General features: G+C 44.7%; 1 protein-coding gene across 1 annotated transcript in view; it reads right to left on the bottom strand.

Annotated features, from left to right (window-relative positions):
* Positions 1 to 17953, bottom strand: part of KIAA2012 (KIAA2012 ortholog) — an 87605-nt gene that overhangs the window by 14834 nt on the left and 54818 nt on the right. The window contains 2 exon segments of the mRNA XM_023763173.1: positions 8160 to 8232; positions 15289 to 15426. Coding sequence (XP_023618941.1) covers positions 8160 to 8232; positions 15289 to 15426 — 211 coding nt within the window.

Genomic DNA, 17953 nt, shown 5'->3' with positions numbered 1-17953 from the left:
ATGTATGTTAATCGTCCCTGGATAAAGCCGCTAAAAGCCTAACAAAATATATATTAATACAATAAAGTGCTTAAAACAGTGCTGGCACCTGGTAAATAACAACAACAAGTACCCCACCCATAATCACTCTGCCCTGATACAACTGCTGCAGAGAATTTGGCATATTTACTTTCACGTACATATAGGAATTATACACTAACATTTTAATAGAATTGATAAAATAGTGTATACATAATTTTAATGTACTTTTGTGTTATTATACTTTCCTGTATCATAAGTATTCTTAAAAATGATTTTAATAGCAGCACAGCATTTCATCATATGGATGTACTATAAATGACTAAAACCAAACATGTCACTTTTGAAATACTACATGCCGGCATTGTGTTAGGTGCTGGGAATATAGTGGTGAGTAGGACGGACACACACCCTGGCCTCAGGGAGCTTAAGGTCTGGTGGGGAAGAAGGATGTTAACAGCAAACAAAACAAAACTAAAACTAAAAATCTTTTTGAAGGTCGGACTCTAATATTCAATCCCCGTATTTTTCTCATTCTCTTTGAGCAATAGATGCTTGCACGAATTAATTTATTTCTTTTCAATTTTATTTAAAGGTATTATAATTTAATGAAAGATTTGAAAAGAAAAAGTCACCCTGCCAGCATCAGTCTCTTAATAATACAGTTAATCCATCTTTCCGCGTTCAATTGTTGTCCCAGTGCCCCCCACCCCAGAGCCTCTTTTCAACTTGGGCTTCCTCCTGCCATTCCCACACATTAAGGGTGGCGTATACACCAACCTGCAGGCTTTGGAGTGGGGACAAAACTGAATGCACAAGGTCGTTGAGGACACGGAGAAGTTGACTGAAGTGGTATCTTGGAATTTGTCTTGAATAGCATGTAATATTAACAGAGCATGAGAGCTGATTATAGTATTTTCGTGATAAGGGGAATTCTGTGAGGGTGTCTTTCGTTAGCATGGCTGGCTCAGAAAAAGCTGTGTCATTGGACATCCGCTGCTCCGCACAGCTATTCTGAACAGGGCATGACAGGACCAGCAGAGGGCGCGTTTGTATTGACCAAGAGCTGAGGTTCTACACGGGTGTCATCTCACCATTTTGGTTAGAATCGAAACCCTGTCCGTTTGGGATGGGAACCACAGCAAGGTAATTTTTTTCCCTCTCTAATAAAATAACCTGATATTTAGGAAGTACTGAAATAACCAAGGCAGTATTTTGAGTTACATTTACAACTTTTCACTGTATTAAAAAATCTGTAAAATATTTTAAGAATGCAGAGTATAGAAAAAATACTGCATCATGATTACCCATGTACTCAGCACCTAACTTTGTGAAATCTTAACATTTTGCCATATTTGATTCACATTTTCCCCCAATAAATAAATAAACAGTTCAAGACTTCATGCTATCACATCCAATGTCACTTCCCTCACTCTCTCCCCCAGAGATAACCATTCTCTTCAACTTGGTACTTACCAGTTGACAGGGTTCAAAACATGCTATTCCAGAATACGTCACCTTGGCGTATTGAATAGTTTAAGCTGAAGGACCCTGAGAAACAGCGGGTACAGAAAGGACTTGCACCTCCCTATTCTCCCTGAAGCAGGTCAGGTGAGGGGCCCTCTCTTTAGGAACGGAGCATCCTGGTCCCTGGAGACAGCCTTTCTTTCCCCACTGTTTTAAATGCCACTTTTGCCATATGTGAGTGCATCCCCCCCACCCCCCGATTCTCTATACTCTTCTGTCTGTCTCTAAGCAACATCATTTAGCTTTAAAGTAAATTTTAATATTTTGTTGAGCAAACTCTTCCACTTTGCTCTTCTTCAAAATCGTATTGGCATTTTTGACTCCTCTTTATGACTTTCAGGATCAACTTACCATGCTCCACCAAAAACCCTATTGGGGCATTTTTAAAAGTTGGAATTGAGCCCCGCCAATTTGTGTGGCTCAGTGAATGAGCATCGACCTATGAACCAGGAGGTCACGGTTTGGTTCCCGGTCAGGGCACATGCCCAGATTGCAGACTCAGTCCTCAGTGTGGGGCGTGCAGGAGGCAGCCGAACAATTAATTTCTCTCATCATTGATGTTTCTATCTCTTTCTCCCTCTCCCTTCCTCTCTGAAATCAATAAAAAAATATTTTTAAACAATTGGAATTGCATTGAATTTATGGATTAATTTAGGGAGAATTGTCATTTTTATGATAGTAAATCTTCCTATCTACTAGTATGAACATTATATATAGCATTATATAGAAAATTGTATGTATTCAGGTCTATTTTTATTTAATTTAATACAATTTTATTGTTTCTTCATGAAACTGACATGCCCTTTTTTAGATTTATTGCTAGGAATATATATATATATATATATATATATATATATATATATACCCACATACACATATATATACATACATATAGAGCATTTATTTTAAAATTACATTTTCCTGCCTTCCTACATAAACTGTACCACTGGATAACTAAATGGTAGAAGAGGGAAGTTTCTTTCTGTAAGAGTTTCCCAAATAATAAGTGAAGAAAGAATGATAGAATTTCACCATCACTATTCTGCAACCCCTCATGGATGAAAGGATAAGTAATGGTTCGCATCATGAAGAGAGAAGCAAATATTAAGTCTCCCGATGGAAGAACACAACGCCCTCCACGAAGTGGACTTGCCAAAAGGAAAAACCAAACCCGTCTGTGATCAAGTCAGAATCTAGATCTAAGTACTAACTTAAAGGAAATACAGAAGACAGAGGAACCTGTGAAACTACACCATGAGGATGCAGTCAGCAACATCTAAATTGAGGGAAACTCTACAGAACAAGTGACTCAATTTCCTAAAAATAAACTAAAAGGGAGGCAGGAATGGAGGGGAACCTATAAATTAAATAAGACTTAAAGGTCATATAACCCATTGCAATGAATTCTAAAACAATTGTAACAATTGTGAAACAATTAGAACATTGAAAAAACTGATGGAATATTCAAGTACATTAAAGAATAATTCTAATTCTTAGATGCAATAGTGATATTGCTATGGTTATGTCAAAAGAGTCTTTTCTTATCTTTTAGAGATACATACTCAAGTATATGGTAAAAGGATATGAGCCTGGAATTTGCTTAGAAATAACATGGAAAGGAGGAATGGGTTGGAGATGTAGGTGAACAATATTGGCCAGGAGGTGGGGACATGGGATTCATTGTACTGTTCTGTTCACCTTTGTGTATGTTTGGGGTTTTCCATAACAATTACTTCAAAATTGCATTATAAATCATGCTTTATGTTTTAAAACAACCTTTCCCACCAATGATTTTTATTTATTGATCTACATTTAGTAATCTTGCTGAATTTTGGGGTCTTTTAATGGTTTGTCTTTTAATAGCTTATCTCTGTAGAGGCACTCGGATTTTCCATGTAAGTAATACTATTGGGAATAATGACAGTGTTATTTCCTTCTTTTCATCCTTTTTCTTTTCCTTTCCCTACTGTGCTGGTACAGTGTTGAAATAAAAACAATGAGCGAGGGCATCCTTATCCTCCTCCTGTTTCTAAAGAGAATACTTCTAAAGTTCTATCATTGAAGTGTGATGTTTACTGCAAGTTTTTGGTAAATAATTTTTTTTTACCTCGATGTGAATTACATAAACATGTTTTCAAATGTTAGATCATCTTTTCTGAATTCCTGGGATAAAATGAATTCAGTCATTATATCTATATATCTATATGTTTATCTATTTTTATCTATCTATCTAGATAGATCTAAAGATTTCATTGGCTAATATTTTATAGGAGTTTTACATCTTTGATCATAAGTGAGATTGGTCTATAAATTTCCTTTTTTATATTGTCCTTGTTTGGTTTTGAATAATTTGGTGTCAAAATAGAAGTGAGCTTTACTTTCTGGAAGGTGAAGAGAATTTTCAGGGTCAAGGGCAATAGCTGTGTCCTGGGGTTCTCATCCTGGGCTGATGGAGCGAGCCAGAGACATTCTATTTTTTTAAAAAATATATTTTTATTGATTTCAGAGAGGAAGGGAGAGAGAGATAGAAACATCAATGATGAGAGAGAATCACTGATGCCCCCTACTGGGGATTGAGCCCGTAACCTGGGCATGTGCCCTTGACCAGAATTGAACCTGGGGCCCTTCAGTCTGCAGGCGGACACTCTATCCACTGAGCCAAATCAGCCAGGGCCAGAAACATTCTTAAGGAGGCACCACTTCCTGCTCTGGAGGAGAACTTTCTAGAAGGAAAAATAAAGCAGCAACAGAGCTGGGTTGCTGAGGACTAGCCAGCTCTTTGAACCCAGTACTGGGGCTCCAGATAGCAGAGCTTGGCCGTGTCCAGTGACTGCACAGGCCTTGCACAGTGCCATCCAGGGAGCGAGGAGCCCCGACCAACATCATGAGGTGACACTGCAGTGGTCTCACCTTCCAGGCTGCAGATTCTAGGGGCAGGGGCACTGCCTCTGAGCACACACTCTGGTCTCTGTTTTCTCCACCGCTTAAGAGAAACCTTTGCAACACTGGCTACCCCTCACTTCTTTGCACAGCAACCCGCAGTCAGTACACTTGTGTCTTCTGGAGCTGTTTACTCCTGGGGGCAGGACTGCCCCTGAGCAAAGGCCATGAAAACGAAACTAAATTGAACTAAACACCCACAAACACTGAGTAGAGACTTGGATTGCCTTGGTTTTAATAATTAGCGGCAATTTGCATAATTGTCTTGACTTCTAGACCTCAACTTCATTTATCTGTAATACAAAACGATTTCTAGAGATTTTAAATAATCTCCCAGATTCATACTGGCTTAAAAAAACTGCTGCCATAATTTTGTGACATTTCTGACTTTGTACCCATTTCCTAATCAGAAACACATGGATGTTGTTACAGCTCTTTTAAAAGGCCAACGGCTTGAAGTGATAGGAACCTGAGTTCATACCTCAGCTCCTCTGTTTACTGGCTGTTACCTTGGGCAGGTTGCCTAACCTCTCTGAGCCTCATTTTCCTTATCTGTGAAACAGGATCATGTACTTTATCTCATAAGGTTACAGAGAGGCTAAAATCAGATAAACTAGTACATAACCTTTCACGGAATGCAGAGGCTGGTAAGGCTGCTTTCTCAGATTGGGTCTGCTACCCACACCTGGATTTAAGCAAAAAAAGACTTACAGAGAGGACTCAATCAGTCCCCCAGACTCAGCAATCCCCACCCCACTGAGACGGATTTGGAAAGTAAAGAAATCATCATGGTCCTGGCTGGTTTGGCTCAGTGGCTAGAGCGTCGGCCTGCGGACTGAAGAGTCCCAGGTTCGATTCAGGTCAAGGGCACATGCCTGGTTGTGGGCCCAATCCCCAGTCGGGGGTGTGTAGGAGGCAGCCAATCAACGATTCTCATCATTGATGTTTCTATCTCTTCTCCCCTCTCCCTCTCTGAAATCAATAAAAATATATTTAAAAAAAAAAATCATGTTACCAACTTAGAGCAAGTCCCTCCTGACAAAGTGCAATTCATGGCTACTGAAATAAAGTCTTAAAGAAATAGATTGATAGCTAATCTTTAGTGAGTCCTTATTCAGAGCGTCGGCCTGCGGACTGAAGGGTCCCAGGTTCGATTCCGGTCAAGGGCATGTACCTGGGTTGCGGGCACATCCCCAGTAGGAGATGTGCAGGAGGCAGCTGATCGATGTTTCTCTCTCATCGATGTTTCTAACTCTCTATCTCTCTCCCTTCCTCTCTGTAAAAAATCAATAAAATATATTTAAAAAAAAAAGAAATAGATCGATAGCTAATCTTTAGTGAGTCCTTATTCTGCATCAGGCATTCTTATAAGCACACTAGAGGCCCAGTGCATGAAATTCGTGCACTGGGCTGGGGTGGGGGGGTGGGGGGTGGGGGAGGGTCCCTCAGCCTGGCCTGCACCCTCTCGCAGCCCAACTGATGACTGATGGTGTGGGGAGTGGGCCTAAGCCATCAGTCGGACATCCTTAGCACTGCCACAGAGGTGGGAGGGGCTCCCGCCACCGCCACTGCGCTCATCAGCTGTGAGCCTGGCTGCTGGCTGAGTGGCGCTCCCCCTGTGGGAGTGCACTGTCCACCAGGGGACAGGTCCTGTGTTGAGCGTCTGCCCCCTGGTGGTCAGTGCGTGCCATAGCAACTGGTCGTTCCACCGTTTGGTTGATTTGCATATTAGCCTTTTATTATATAGGATGACACATTAACTCCTTTATGTCACAACCACCCCATGAAATAAGTACTGTTAGTGTCCCCATTTTACAGATGATGGGGAAAAAAAGCCCAGAGAAGTTCAGTAACTTACTCAAAGCCACACAGTAAGTGGTGGAGCTAGGATTTGAACCCAGGGAACCAGGCTCCATCATCAGTGCTGCTGACCACTGTAATGCTGCCTAAACACACCCTCCAGACCTTCCACACCCACTATTTTTAAAAGATTGGAAATTCTTTTTAAACATTAGCATTTATCGTTCCTGACAGGCAAATGCCTTCTTTAATGTTCTGCAGTGACATTTCGCTGCATTAAGGACTGTGTGAATGACCTTTATGGAGCTCAGCTGCAGCCTGCCCCGCTGCCATGAGGCAGGTAATGTGTTTGACTGACTTGGTTGTTGCTTAGATTTGGCCATGTTCTGCGCTGTTTACCCTCTATTGTCCTTGGCGGGGACCTGGGAGCCTCGTCAGTGTTCACATTCCGCACATGGGTTTATGATACGGAAGATGTGAGGACTGGAGCGAGTTTCCCTGGCTGTTGTCACTCGGTTGTGAAAATGGAGACGGCAGGATACTTGTGTTAGCAGGAACCTTGCTTAAAAGCTCGACCAAACCCAAGGGTTGGGCTACCATAATATTGCATTGTCTCATATCCAGAGCAGTGAAGCCTTTTTAAATGAGCATGAAAATGACTTTTGTCTAGAATGCCAAGTGAAAGTGATAGCAAAAGATGTACACAGGAAAAGATCAGGTTCAGGGTGAAATCCCAAACCCATGGCTGCACATTCATCTCCAGTAAGCTCCTCTGGTCTCTCTCACCCACGGGGTCCAGGTGCCCCAGGGAGAGGCACTAAAGGACTAGGTACACGAATTACTTCATTTAGTCCTCAGGCAACCTTGTGGTTTCAGCCTCAGTTGCGGGCACTGAGGCAGAGAGGTTGGGGTGGAGGTAGTCCTATTCCAGAGCCCGTGCTCTCCACTCAGCTGCCAGAGCGCTGCTGTAGCCTAAACAGAGCATCTGATGTGAATTAGGGAAAAGGCGCCCCAGTACGAGGGCCACGTGGGCAAAGGAGCCCTTCTGAGTGGGCGCACGCAGGCCTGGTGCATGCTTAGTGGGCAGCGCAGGATTTCAGCTCGCACCTGCTCCCTCTGCTGGACGCCTTTGTACAGCAAACTACAAGCAGAACCCAGGCGGGCCCACCCTGCATTCGCTCCTTGAGAACTCGAGTCTCTCACACGTGCTTTCACTCCTGCAAGAAGCGAGGAGGAGAGAGAACAGCTCTGCTACCCGAGCCTACCCTACGCAGCGTCCCCCAGCAGCACACCCAGGTACGCCCAGGGGAGAGCTTAGTGTCTCGCTCAGGGACTGGGACTATGAACTCTGCTAAAAAGCCCAGTTCTGGGCCCAGTATTTCCTGGACTCATCATCATTATGAAATGGAGCATCGTTTTTGGAGGAGGCCACCCTCAAGCAGCTCTGGGTCTCTAAAGGTGCTGTTCCCCGTCTGATGATGGGATATTATCCCTCCAGGCAGGGAACTGCAGCTCCCTCACCTGCATGTCCAAGGCCCTGTGAAAGCAGGAAACACAGAGGGAGGTGCCTGCGGGGCCTTTTTGTAATGATCCCCCCCCCCCCCCATCTCCACTCTCTTCCATCCATCTGCAGCCACTGGCAGGAAGGAAATCGTTCAGTAAGTAAAAGCATGTTATTATCAATTAGTTGGCTTGTGATGCACTAAGAACCCATCAGAGTCAGACTGAACACTTTGGTCTGCATTCTGACTCCAACCCATGACCTGGGAGGAAATGGAAGGATGGTCACTCCCCATTAGCGTCTTTGAGCAGGCGAACTTCATCCGGCAGTTACTGTGATAAGATTCTAAAGCCCAGCCCAGCTGTGTCTCTACCTTGGGTGTCTTGATGATCTTCTCTGAGGGGTCCTCCTGCTTCTTGGTGATAGTCCAGTTCATCTTCACTTTCCTATTCGGTTAACACACAACAAAAGCACGTAAGACCAAAAGAAGTGCCAGTACTCCAGCAGTCCATGCCTTTTGGTAAAAAGGAATCCAATGTTCTCAGTTGTTTCGTCTCTTTTTATGTCATCTTATTTTAACTTAAGTGGCCAGGCAGTCTGCTACCAGTGTGAACGGCCCTGGAAAGCTGGGTGGCTTAGCCACAGCGCTGAGCAATTTAAGTTCTTCGTTATCCTCTTGTGGGAGGCTCATCCCCTCCACCTGTGCAGGGCTCAGTGCCTGGCATTCACAGGTGTAAACGGGGGTGGAGGTGGGGTGAGGGGTGGCAGGGAGAAGAATGTCATAGGCTAAGGCCAGCTGGTGGAAGGAAGCGGGGTGCCTCCAAGGACTTGGGGGAGGGCCAGTGTGATGAGAGCAGAGACTGAGAGAAGTGGGAAGGGTGGGGAGGAGTCAGACCTCCTAGGCCTTGATGGTAGCATAGGACTTTGGTTTTTATCTTGGGAACAAATGGGAGGCACTGAGGGTTTAAAGTCAGGGAGGGAGCAAAAGGGTGAGATTGGCCTTTTGTGGCGTGTCCAGGATTATCACGGATTGGGTTTCTTATCACATTTAATTCCCTCTTCCTTCTTTCTCTGATTTTCGCAAGCTGCTTGCAATCCTACTGTCCAGATCTCCATGACTGTGCCTCTCAATCCTGGCTGCATATTAGAATTCTTCACGGAGCTTTAAAACGGACGATTCCCAGGACCTAACCTCAGACATTAAAATCAGACTTCCTGGAGCTCCGGCATTTTTAAGGCTTCTTGGCTGATTCTAATACGCAGCCAGGGTTGAGAATCACGAATCTTCTCTGAAGTGTTGGAAGGGCGGCTCTTTAGTGGCCGAAGAGATGTGGCAGGTAGAGCCGGTGACCCCGGGGAAGCCCCGTGTGTCTGATGAACCAGCCCTTGGCCTTCGTCCCCTGGATCTCTGATTAGTCCACAGTTTCACTTGCAGGGAAGGAATCTGGTGCGGAGGGCCCTGGAAGTCTCTCCTGGAAGCCCCTTTAGGGACAATCGGTTTTTCAGTTTATTGTCAAATACCCACGCTGCTTTGGGAAGAGACAATTCATTTTCTGCTCATTTGTTTGACATGCTCTCCTCACGGGAGGGCTTTTTACCCGTCGTGTTTCTCACTTGGTAACTTAGTGTTTGTAGCTGATGAATTAGTCAAACATCAAAAAGCCGGAGCAGTAACGTCATTTTCTTTCTTTTGCACGTCTGCGTGTGGAGACAAAGCAGAGTTGGCCCAATGCAGTAAAAAATTCACCCCTGGATTCATGGAAAGGTTTAACAAAAATTATTGCAGGAAAAACCTGCCTCAGTCATACTAAAGTGCTAAGGTCGAAGACTAGAAAGAAGCTAAATTTAAAAAAATTCCTGTTTATAAATCCTTTTAATCTAACAGGAAACTGGGTTAAAAAGGAGAAATAAGCATCCCTCTTTGGAAGAATTTTGAAGCCAAGAGGATAAGCCTTGAATTTTAACAATATGCAGCTACAAGCCTTCTGGGGCAAGAAATATTCTCCTCATTTCACAGATGGGAAGATGGAGGAAGGGAGTCAGGGATTTGGGAATAATATTTTGGTGAGTCCCTGTTAGAAAAAGAAATAGTCTTGCCCTGGCCGGTGTGGCTCAGTTGGTTGAGTGTTGTCCCATGCACCAAAAGGTCGCCGGTTTGATTCTTGGTCAGGAAACTCAAATGCCAGCTCTGTTCTTCTGGCCAAGTCATTTGCTCTTCATCTGCTCATTCAGCTCAGGAACATTAACTGAGTGTCTGTTGTGTGCCAGGCCCTGTGCTAGGCCCTGGGGGTAGCAAGCTGAAAGCCCTATTTGTAAGAAGCTCACTGACTTACAGAAAAATGACAAGAATCTCAACCGTTGCACTGCAGTGTGGTCAACGTTGTGACAGATCCTGACAGATTTCTGCAGGACCTCAAGAGGCGAAGCTAAATTGGGCTGGGGAAGGTTTGCCCACCAGTGTGAGCTGGCGCTCAGTCCTGCAGAGAAGGGCAGGCAGGGCAGTTCCCGCAGAGGAAGCCGCGGGCTGGTTTGGGGGTGGTTTGATGTGTCTGCGGTGCATGGACAGTGGGACTCAGACACGGGTCAGATCTTACGTGGTGCAGTTTGGAGTTTAAAAAACACACACCTGCATTTGTTATATTTTTCTATTTATAAAAGAAATACATCTTTGATGCTGGGATTTAATGGGAAGGCTAATGGGGACATGGTGAGGAATCTCAAGCAAACCAGGGGTATGACTAAGCTGAATTTAAAAGGAGCACTGGCAGCAGTGTGGTGTTGTAGGGCTGAGGAGGGGGCAGGCTGGGTGGGGATAGAAACAAACACTTTGTAAGCACAAACTGCAGCACTGAAACCAGAGAGGCAGTTGGGGTGCCGGCCTGGGAGTCCGACTGCCTGGGCTGAAGGCCTGACTCCCCCCCCCCTGCACTTCTTGCCTCACAGATCATGCAAGTTATTTAACCTCTGAGCCTTAGTTTCTTCAAATGACAGGGGTGGGTCAGGTGACCTTAAGTTCCCATCTGTCCTTGGAGAACCTTACACCTGCCGTCTACCCTCACACACAGCACCCCATCTGAGCATGGCACGTCTAGGCCCCTAGCAGGCTTTCGTAAGGGACTGTGGGAGGGATGGAGGAGCATGGGGTGCAGGAGGCAGACATGGGGCTCCGGTTGACTGCGAGCCAGCTGTGCGACCTGTTGTTGAACCCCGGCTTTCCATCTGTGAAATGGGAGTGGTGATAAATATTGTACAGATTTCTTAAAAGGCTTAAGTAGGAAAATACATTAGGAAATTCTGTGTAACACCATGTAACAATGCGTCTGAAAGACTAATTTCAATACCTTCTTAATGATGGAAGAAAATCAGGATCTCATTTGAAAATTTCAACTTCAAGATAGTACAACTTTTACTGTGTATCAAAAAGAACCCATACTTTTTCTTTAAAAAAGAAAACTGGTTTATGAAAAATTATAAGGTATCTTGTGAATAAGATTAAAATATATTGCCCAGCTGGTGTGGCTCAGTGACTGAGCATCACCCTATGAACCAGGAGGTCATGGTTCGATTCCCAGTCAGGGCGTGCAGGAGGCAGCTGATTGATGGTTCTCTCTCATCATTGATGTTTCTGTCTCTCTCCTTCTCCCTTCCTTTCTGAAATCAATAAAAATATATTTAAAAAGATTAAAATATATTGAATCCCCCCTCCTCTCCCAGGTTCTGAAGCCAGAACAAAGGGATACAATTAAATTCTTCATAGGAACAGACTAGGTAGACCTCCTCAGGATCAGGTATTGTGGGTTTTGTGGCTTTGAATCCTAGTTTCCTTTGCTGTCAGCCTTGTGAGTCATCATCTCATCTCACCAATCCTCACTTTCCTCATCTGCACAGTGGAGTTCTGCACATGTACCGAGAGGGAGGTGGGGAAAATGAAATAAGATTCAGTATGTGTGGGGCCTGGCTCTTAGCAGGGATCAATCAATGTTCCTTTCTCCTCTGTAAATTGAATCCTTTATAGATGTGAACACTCTTTGAAAATTACTATTTCATATAATTCTTGCCTCACTGTTGAGAGGCAGGTATGGAGATCCCAGTATTATTATCTTTATTTTCCTAAAGAGAAAGTGGAGTCCCAGAAACCTTACAAGGTCACTCAGGGTCGCTCCCGGTCTGATCCTTTAATATAGATAAGAGTCTACTGGGCCTCTTTCTTTAGGAAATGTAATAGGCCCCATGCCCTGAAAATTTTTCCTTGCAATATTATTGTTCACGTGTCCTGGAATCATTGCATTTCAAAACTAGCTTCTTATCCCTCTACAGCTGTCCCATCAGTGGCCAAGGAAGCACGTTTAAAGGACTTAAGGCACCGAAACTTCTTTCCTAAGGGGCCGCTCCGTCTCTGAGCAATGTTGGAAGCCAAACATTATTTCCCTGTTACTTCCATTCACTGGACCATGCTGTCCCTCCCCCACATGATCACAGTGGCGGGGGCAGTCACCCTCTGCCTGGTGGGGTGTGCCCACACCTGATGCATAAGTGAAGCCTGGGGCTGGCCCCAGACAGGGGTGTGGGTGTTGGGCAATGCTGCTCCAAGTCTTGTCCCTGATTTCAGGCAGGTTCCTCCTCTACCTCAAGTTTGAGGGCACCAAGCGATACCTGTCTGTGTGATGACTGTAAGGTGGAGCTTTTCTTGATTCTTCACATCTTCTGGGTAGAACGTACCTATCCTTTGATGTCAATGTTGAGTATAAGCATATTCAATTCTATATCTAGTATTAATTGGTGTTATTGCTATTCTCGCGTCCTCCACTTCCTTAACCCTGATAATTACTAAAGTTGTTGAGCGGGGGGGGATCTCTGTTATAAATTTATTCATCAATTACCATTTTCTTTTTTCAAAAATAGATTAAAAAAACATGCTTCAATTTTTATGTGAACCCAGATTACTCTGGATCATCATGTGTTCCCAAATCTAAGCCTGATAAGATTTTCTTATAAAATGGGCTAATAGTGTTGCCTTCAGTGTTTAAGGAGGTTCTTAAATTTGAGGAGGATTCACATTAACAACTAAGAAAGGAACGAGTCTTTCCCATCGCAGCCTGAGCCTGCCTCTGCGACAACACTATACTGGGTAGCATTTGTTTCTCTTGATCTCCCCCTTAGTTGTGGTCTTGTGGGCAAGGATGGTCTGGGGGTCAGAAAGCTTAGTGTGTGCTCCATGAGTCCCCTACAGAAGCAGGCTGAGTTACAACTTCTGTATCGTGGAGAAGGTGGACTGGAAAGTGGGCCTTCAGAATGACAGTGCCTTTCTCTCTATAATATGGTGTATCATATGTGTAGTGTATATACATATATGGCGTATGGTATATAATGTAGTGTGTAATAATAATATGACGCCGAAATTGCTGAGCGAAAAGTGCAACACAAAAGCCTTGTGGACACTAAATACACAAAAAGTTATTGTAAAATTCCTCACTCTGAATTCTGCGGTTTCTAGATGCTCCATAAATATCTCCTTATCTCACTTTCATAGCAATAAGCACCTTTTAACATACTGTACACACTGCCTGGAGCAGGCTAAGTATCTCAGTCTGTTTTGTTTGCTGATGATGTATCCCGAATGCCCAGCAAGCGCAGACACATACTAGGTAGAAGATGCTCACTGTGGGTTGAATGAATGAACAGTGACAATGATGATGTTACCTCATCCCAGAAAGTACCAGCCACAATTCTTCAAGCCCTAAGGGGAGAACTAAACTGTTGCAAAGAAAAGAAAAAAAAGGCTGGTTTCATTAATATAAGTGTTTTGGGCTGAACTAGGTTCCTACAAAATTCACATGTTAAAGTCCACCCTCAGCACCTCAGAATGCCACTGCATTTGGAGACAGGGTTGTTAAAGTGGTAAAATGAGATCATCAGAGTGGGCCCTAATTCACCATGAGATAAGGACACCCACAACCCCAAAGGGAAGATCGTGTGAAGATACATGGAGAAGAAGGCCATCTACAAGCCAATGAGAGGCCTCAGGAGAAATCAAACCTGCTAACACCTTGATCTTGGACTTCTAGCCTCCAGAATTGTGAGAAAATAAATTCCTGTTGTTTAAGCCGCTCAGTCTATGGCACTTTGTCATAGTAGCCCTACCAAACTAATATAATAAATGCGAAATCAAGGCAATTATTTTGAATGCTTGTAGCAAATATCTTTTGTTGCCCGGAATCATTCTTATTCAGATTTTAAAGATCCTGTTTTCCTTTTTGAGACACTTCTCCCCTTCCCACCCCTCGTCCCTGCGGTTCCAGGCTGGGCCAATCAATGTATTCCATTCCCCTGGCCATGTTGATTCATTTGAGCATGGACATGTGACCCAAGTCGGGTCAATGAGATTCATTTCTAGAATGATCTAGAAAAGAGAAGCCGGTGGTCATCTTGCCACCACAGGGAAGAGCCTATCTAAGAGGAAACAGGAACGCAGAGCCCAGCCATGCAGGGAAGAGATTTGGGGCAAATACAGGACTCTGACTCAAAGCCCCACCTTGCAGAGCTGAGAAGGGAGTGGACCAGAGAAGATGTAACACGAGAACCCTGGCTTAGCGGAGGTTAGGAAGGTGACCCTCATGGTCTGCAAAGTCTCTGCCAGTCTACAGCACTGGCTAAAAGCCACAAAGCATGTATTGGGTTTCTGTCTCTCCTAGTCACTTCTTATCCAAGGGCTGGGATTTTGTCCTCTCTAGAGGGTAGCATGAAGGATCTGAGTCCCTTCCATCCCAAGCCTTGCTTTGTTCCTGACGACTTTCTTTTACTCCATGGTCATTTATTTCTAGTTCATTCAGCTCTGAGGTGGGCAAGAATGGTTAGGAAGAAGACCCTAAGCCAGAGGGCTATGGGATGAAAAGGGGGATCAATTTATGGGGCATTTATGGCTACCTCCCATGTGCAGGCGCGGTGTTAAATTGGGCAGAAAGGAGTACTGCAAAGATGGACAAATGACATCTCTACAACAGGCACTCAGTACCCTAAACTAGGTGTGAAGCTGAGCTCGGGAGAATAGGAAACAAGATGAGACATCTGGAATAGGATTTGCAGTTGACTTCTAAATAGCTAACTCAAGAACTAGTCTTCTCCACAGTAGGAATATCAGCTCTACCAAGTTTCAGTGGTAAAACGGTAACAATTATTTGAACTGCTATTAAGATAAAGTGAATTATATCTGCCTGTTTTATTATGGGGTGGTTCAAGTTCAAGGTTATCCTTTCTCCTCTCTGTTCCCTGTCCCCCACCATCCCAACCAGATACCCAACTGATTTGTCCCTGGCGGCTGGCTGCGATTACTGTCCTAATTTGTTCTTTCTTCATCTGCTACAAACTGCCTATTTTCTGTCCCTTCTGATAAAGCAGGAACTCCGAGGGACTTCTGAAGCTGTTTTGTACCATGCAGAAGTGTATTAACCGGAACGCCTGCGTGTGTGTCTATAAACCCCCTCGTCTTCTCAGTGTGAGATCACCTTCAGGAACGGTGTCATGTCGACGAGCAGCTTGCGCGTGCAAAATTCTTTTCTGTTTGAACATATCAGCCCTTTATTTATACAACTTTGAGGCTCTCCTGCCTTCTGAGCTGCTGCCTCGAAGGTCCGCAGGGCTGCCTGTGAAGAGAAGCAGAAAGCCCACCTTTCATAGGAATGATATACAGTGCGACCAGAGTGAGTCTAAATCCCCAAATATTTATAGAAAGTGACTTTTCATCGCTGGAACACTAATAGTAACACCTATTTTTACCAGGGAAGACACAGGGGACCCTATGTACACAGAATAACCCGAGACTGGTTATTAATTCATACCTGGAGCTGGTGTGATGGGGAAGTGGAGAAAGGCACATTACTATGTTCCAGGGTTGTAATCACTTTACTTCATCCTCACAACTACCCTGTGAGGCAGATACTCTTATTCCCATTTCACAGACGAGGAACCGGAGGCTCCAGGAGGTGAAGTAACTTGCCCAAAGCCACACAGTTGAAATCCCCATCTTCCCAAGACTCCTTTCTTAATGAGATGGTTTTGATACTTCTGTAGCTTCCATGGATGGTTATTAAATCTGCCTTGCACCAAATAGAGTTATAGCAAGGTTCTAGTTTATTTCCAAATGTGAAACATGTTTGCCGCGTGAGGAAGAGTCACTTGAGCAAATCGAGCAGAGAGGGAAGGAAGAATGAGCGAATAGAGGAGTCTGGGAGGTCCCAGGGGCTCCGCAGTCTTGGGGCCTTGCCTTCTCCTGTCACCACAACATGCAGATGGTGCCCTGTTCCAATGCACGACACAGTTGGATCTGAAGTTGCTTTCCAGCCCAAGCCCTTACAGCAGCACGGGTGGTTGTTCTGAGATGCGAACCAGTGTCCCTCCTCGGCTTAAGACCTTCAACGGCCTTTGCCCTCAGGATGAAGGCCAACCGGCTAAAAAGGTTTACAAGACCCTTTCTGCCTGGCCCTGGACAATCTCTCCTGCCTCATTTAGTCATTCAACAGATATTTATTGAGCGATTTTCCTATGCTGGGCAGAGCAGATACGGCAGCGCAAGAAGCAGACAGAGGCGCCACCCTATGAAACTGCACATGCATTCCACTGAGAGGGAGGTAATAAGCAAGTAGATCATAAGTTACGTCTGAAGGTGATTCGTGATATAGAGAAAAATACAGCAAAGAGGGGAGCGGGGAGTATCTGGGAATGGCATGGAGGCTGCAGTTTTAAGCAGGGTTGCCAGGGAAGGTCCTCCAAGAAAGCAGTGTTTGAGCTCTGCAGCAGGCGAAGGAAGGGTCTGCGGGCTCTCTGACGGAAGTGCTTACCTCACTGCGGAAACAGCAGGTTCAAAGGGCTGCTCTCAGTGCTGACCTTTCAACTCCTGGACAAGGCTGTCAAGCAGGCCCTGCCTTCTCCTGGGAACATACTCCTCCCTTCCAGTCCCTTCTCATCCTTCAGGTCTGGCTCCTCTGTGCTGCTCATGGCATCCCAGGGCACCGGGCACTCCCCCCAGTGTCTACAATGACGCCCCGACCAGGGCTGGGAACTGAGGCTGCAACCGAGGCACGTGCCCTTGACTGGAATCGAACCTGAGACCCTTCATTTTGCAGGTGGACGCTCTAACCACTGAGCAAAAAGCCAGGGCCACTTGATACATATTTGCTGAACAAAAGAATAACTGTCGCACTGGGGACAAACTACATGTTATGGCCCAACTCGGTTCAAATGCAAAGGGCCAATGAAGACACCTTTACAGACAGTATGTGCCGACCGCCAGAGGCCAGTCCCCTGTGTGGCTCTGGCTCCTCATCCCCGAGGGCTGACTTGCTGGGGTTGCATACATTAGTGTGCCATGAGATCACCCTGGGCGTGGACTTGATCATTTCCATATTTTCTAGGAGACTCACTCTCAGAAGTCTGTTTCTCTGGGCTGTCAGAAACATCCCCTCCCATAGCATTTATATTACTTTTAAGTATTAATGATGAATTAACGGTTAGTGGGTCCCCACAAACAGCCATCATTCCAATGAACATCCACACCCTTTTCCTTTGTTTTGAAATATGGCTAGAGTTAAAGACAAACACATAGCCAATTTTTTTTTTTTTTTTTGGTTATCTCAGCCATAGCTGATTAGCTTCTCTGGGTGAGATAGCCCTTCCCTGTTTCTAGATCAAATGAACGCATTTTGTCCAAGCTAGAATCAGCAAAGCATTTCAAGCTTTCTAGCTTCCAAAATCATTCATGAATCACTGGGTGGAATAGTAGAAATCTGACAATACTGATTTAAGGGAAATTTCTCCATTATCTCCAAGAGACAATTTTGTGTTGGGCTGGAGGACAAACAGCATAGCCAAGACCAGTCCCAACGGCTGGAATTACTGTAACTCCTCACGTGGGGTTCAGATTGAAGAGTGGGGAGTTGGGAGGCTTTGAGAAAGTCCCTTCAAAGCACTTGGCCTATAAATCTTTTGATACAACAATTCTCTTGACTATATGGCTCATCTCTCTAACATCTAGGGGCCATCAATTCTAGCTTAATGGAATGTTTTCAATGAAGGCTCTGTCGTCACTGGAATGTGAAGTACTGTTTGCTTATTATGTTCAAGAGTTCTAACAAATAAATGATAGTGAAAGGGGGCTTGGGAGATGGGAGGAAA

This window comes from Myotis lucifugus, unplaced genomic scaffold, assembly GCF_000147115.1.
Source record: "Myotis lucifugus unplaced genomic scaffold, Myoluc2.0 scaffold_3, whole genome shotgun sequence".
In the NCBI taxonomy this organism is placed as follows: Eukaryota; Metazoa; Chordata; class Mammalia; order Chiroptera; family Vespertilionidae; genus Myotis; species Myotis lucifugus.
Note: the sequence above shows the minus strand (reverse complement) of the source record. Positions and strands in the feature narration are given on the sequence as shown.